This window comes from Elaeis guineensis, chromosome 5 (assembly GCF_000442705.2).
Source record: "Elaeis guineensis isolate ETL-2024a chromosome 5, EG11, whole genome shotgun sequence".
Taxonomy (NCBI): Eukaryota; Viridiplantae; Streptophyta; class Magnoliopsida; order Arecales; family Arecaceae; genus Elaeis; species Elaeis guineensis.
In genome coordinates this window covers 105389581-105391270 of record NC_025997.2, presented here as the reverse complement: position 1 = coordinate 105391270, position 1690 = coordinate 105389581, and the positions used below count along the sequence as shown (strand labels likewise).

Sequence of the window (1690 nt, the reverse complement as noted above, 5' to 3'; positions counted from 1 at the left end):
GAGCATATGAAACTTTGAAGGTCATCCTTTTAACTTAAGTACTCTTCAATATTGCCCATAAACTTCCTGCAAAAGTGTATCTAAAGAAAAGATTACACACATTTTGCAAATTGCCACTACAAAGACGGCAACCCCGACTCATCAGCAAACCTTTCTTAATCAACTTTTTCTTTATATGCGACATATTCTTCCAGGGGAGCCGCAACAAGATTTTTAACTTTCTCAAAAGGACACCTTAAACCTCCTTTACTAGGGAAATTATAGATCGATGCATTTTAAAATTTGATTTATTCCTATTATTTTTGGTATTTTTTCCATTCAAAAGAGAACCAAAGTTCAAATATTAAATCATGGAATCCCTCCATATTTACAGTTCAAAGAAACAATGTTCTCGGAAATAAAGGAAAAGAAAAAAGAAACAAAAGAAAACGCCAACTCTTGACACATACTCTTCCAAATCGCACTACCCTTCGAAAACCATTTATTTGGTGGGCAAGAGATCCAAGCCATTTCAGCAAGAAGAATGGCAGTTCATTTTTTTTTTCCCCTGATCGAAGAGAGGAACAGCATTATTTCACATTGGACGAGGAGAAAAGATTCCCCAACCCGTTAAGAGTAATGACGATGGGGATTTGTTCATTGATAGGGTCCAAAAACTATGCCTTTTTTTAAAAAAATAATTATCTAGTTTTGGTTTTGTAATCCGATGTTTATCTTACCATTTTCTCTAATTTCGTTATGTACCAAGTACTAGATACGTGAGGAAGTTAAGCTTTCATTTCTTGTGACATCAAAATCCAAAGATGATATAATCTCAGAATGCACTCCAAAGCAAGAGAAGAACGAAAATGAAGACCAAAATTGTTACATGTACTTAAATTTACAGTTACATTGTGTCCCAAAAATGGAGGAACAAACCCAACTTCTCTAATTAGGACCCCAACAGCTCAAGTACATGACCTTCCTAAGTGAATCTTCTGACCGTTTGGCTTTCTCATCGATCCCTTCCCTTCCTTTTATCATTTCAATGTTAGAAGAAGAAGACATCCTTCTGGTCTGAGCCAACGATCCCATGTTACTCTTGGCTCGCTGTTGGAGAGACCTGAGGGCATAGTTCCATCGGCAAAGCCCCGCTTGATCCTTGAGAGCTTCCACTGCCCCCACGCTTGCTGCCACAATCAAAGAAACCCTCCTCGCAGAGGCCATCTCTCTCTCTCTCTGATACCGTGAACCAAAAGGTTGAAACAAGAAGAGTGCTTTGGTGAGTTTGCTGGAAGCGGTTGATATATAAAGCCATGATAAAGAAGGGACAAGAATTGTTGGAATGGGAGAAAACCGGGGGTGAGCTGCTGCTTGTTTTCCCTACTGGGCCCCGCGGTTTCCAGGATACCAGGGGCTATATTGTTTGTTTATGATTGATCTAAAGTTTCAGCATCAAGGGACAATAATGGATCAATTGCGGTTGGCTGCACCTAGAATTCATAGGCCTTGCCCTAGGTACATGCAGGTAGAGGCTGTTGATCGGGTCGATGGCATAGTACGTGACCGGACCCGATTCAAAATCTTGGGGTTGGGTCGAAGGTTGTATGAGCTGATAATAAGTTGCATGAAAAATTTTTTGTACACCACTTATGAAGTAGAAAATTCAATTCGGAGCGCCTTGTCTCGTCTGATTGAATTATATAATTAT

The 1690-nt window shown here is 39.6% G+C and overlaps 1 protein-coding gene across 1 annotated transcript; it reads right to left on the bottom strand.

The window, feature by feature from the left end:
- Positions 1–759: 759 nt before the first annotated feature.
- On the bottom strand, positions 760–1290 carry LOC105032718 (uncharacterized). Its single transcript, XM_010907244.4, has one exon. The coding sequence runs from the start codon at positions 1204–1206 to the stop codon at positions 928–930; it is 279 nt and encodes a 92-aa protein (XP_010905546.1). The 5' UTR covers positions 1207–1290; the 3' UTR covers positions 760–927.
- Between the last annotated feature and the right edge of the window lie 400 nt (positions 1291–1690).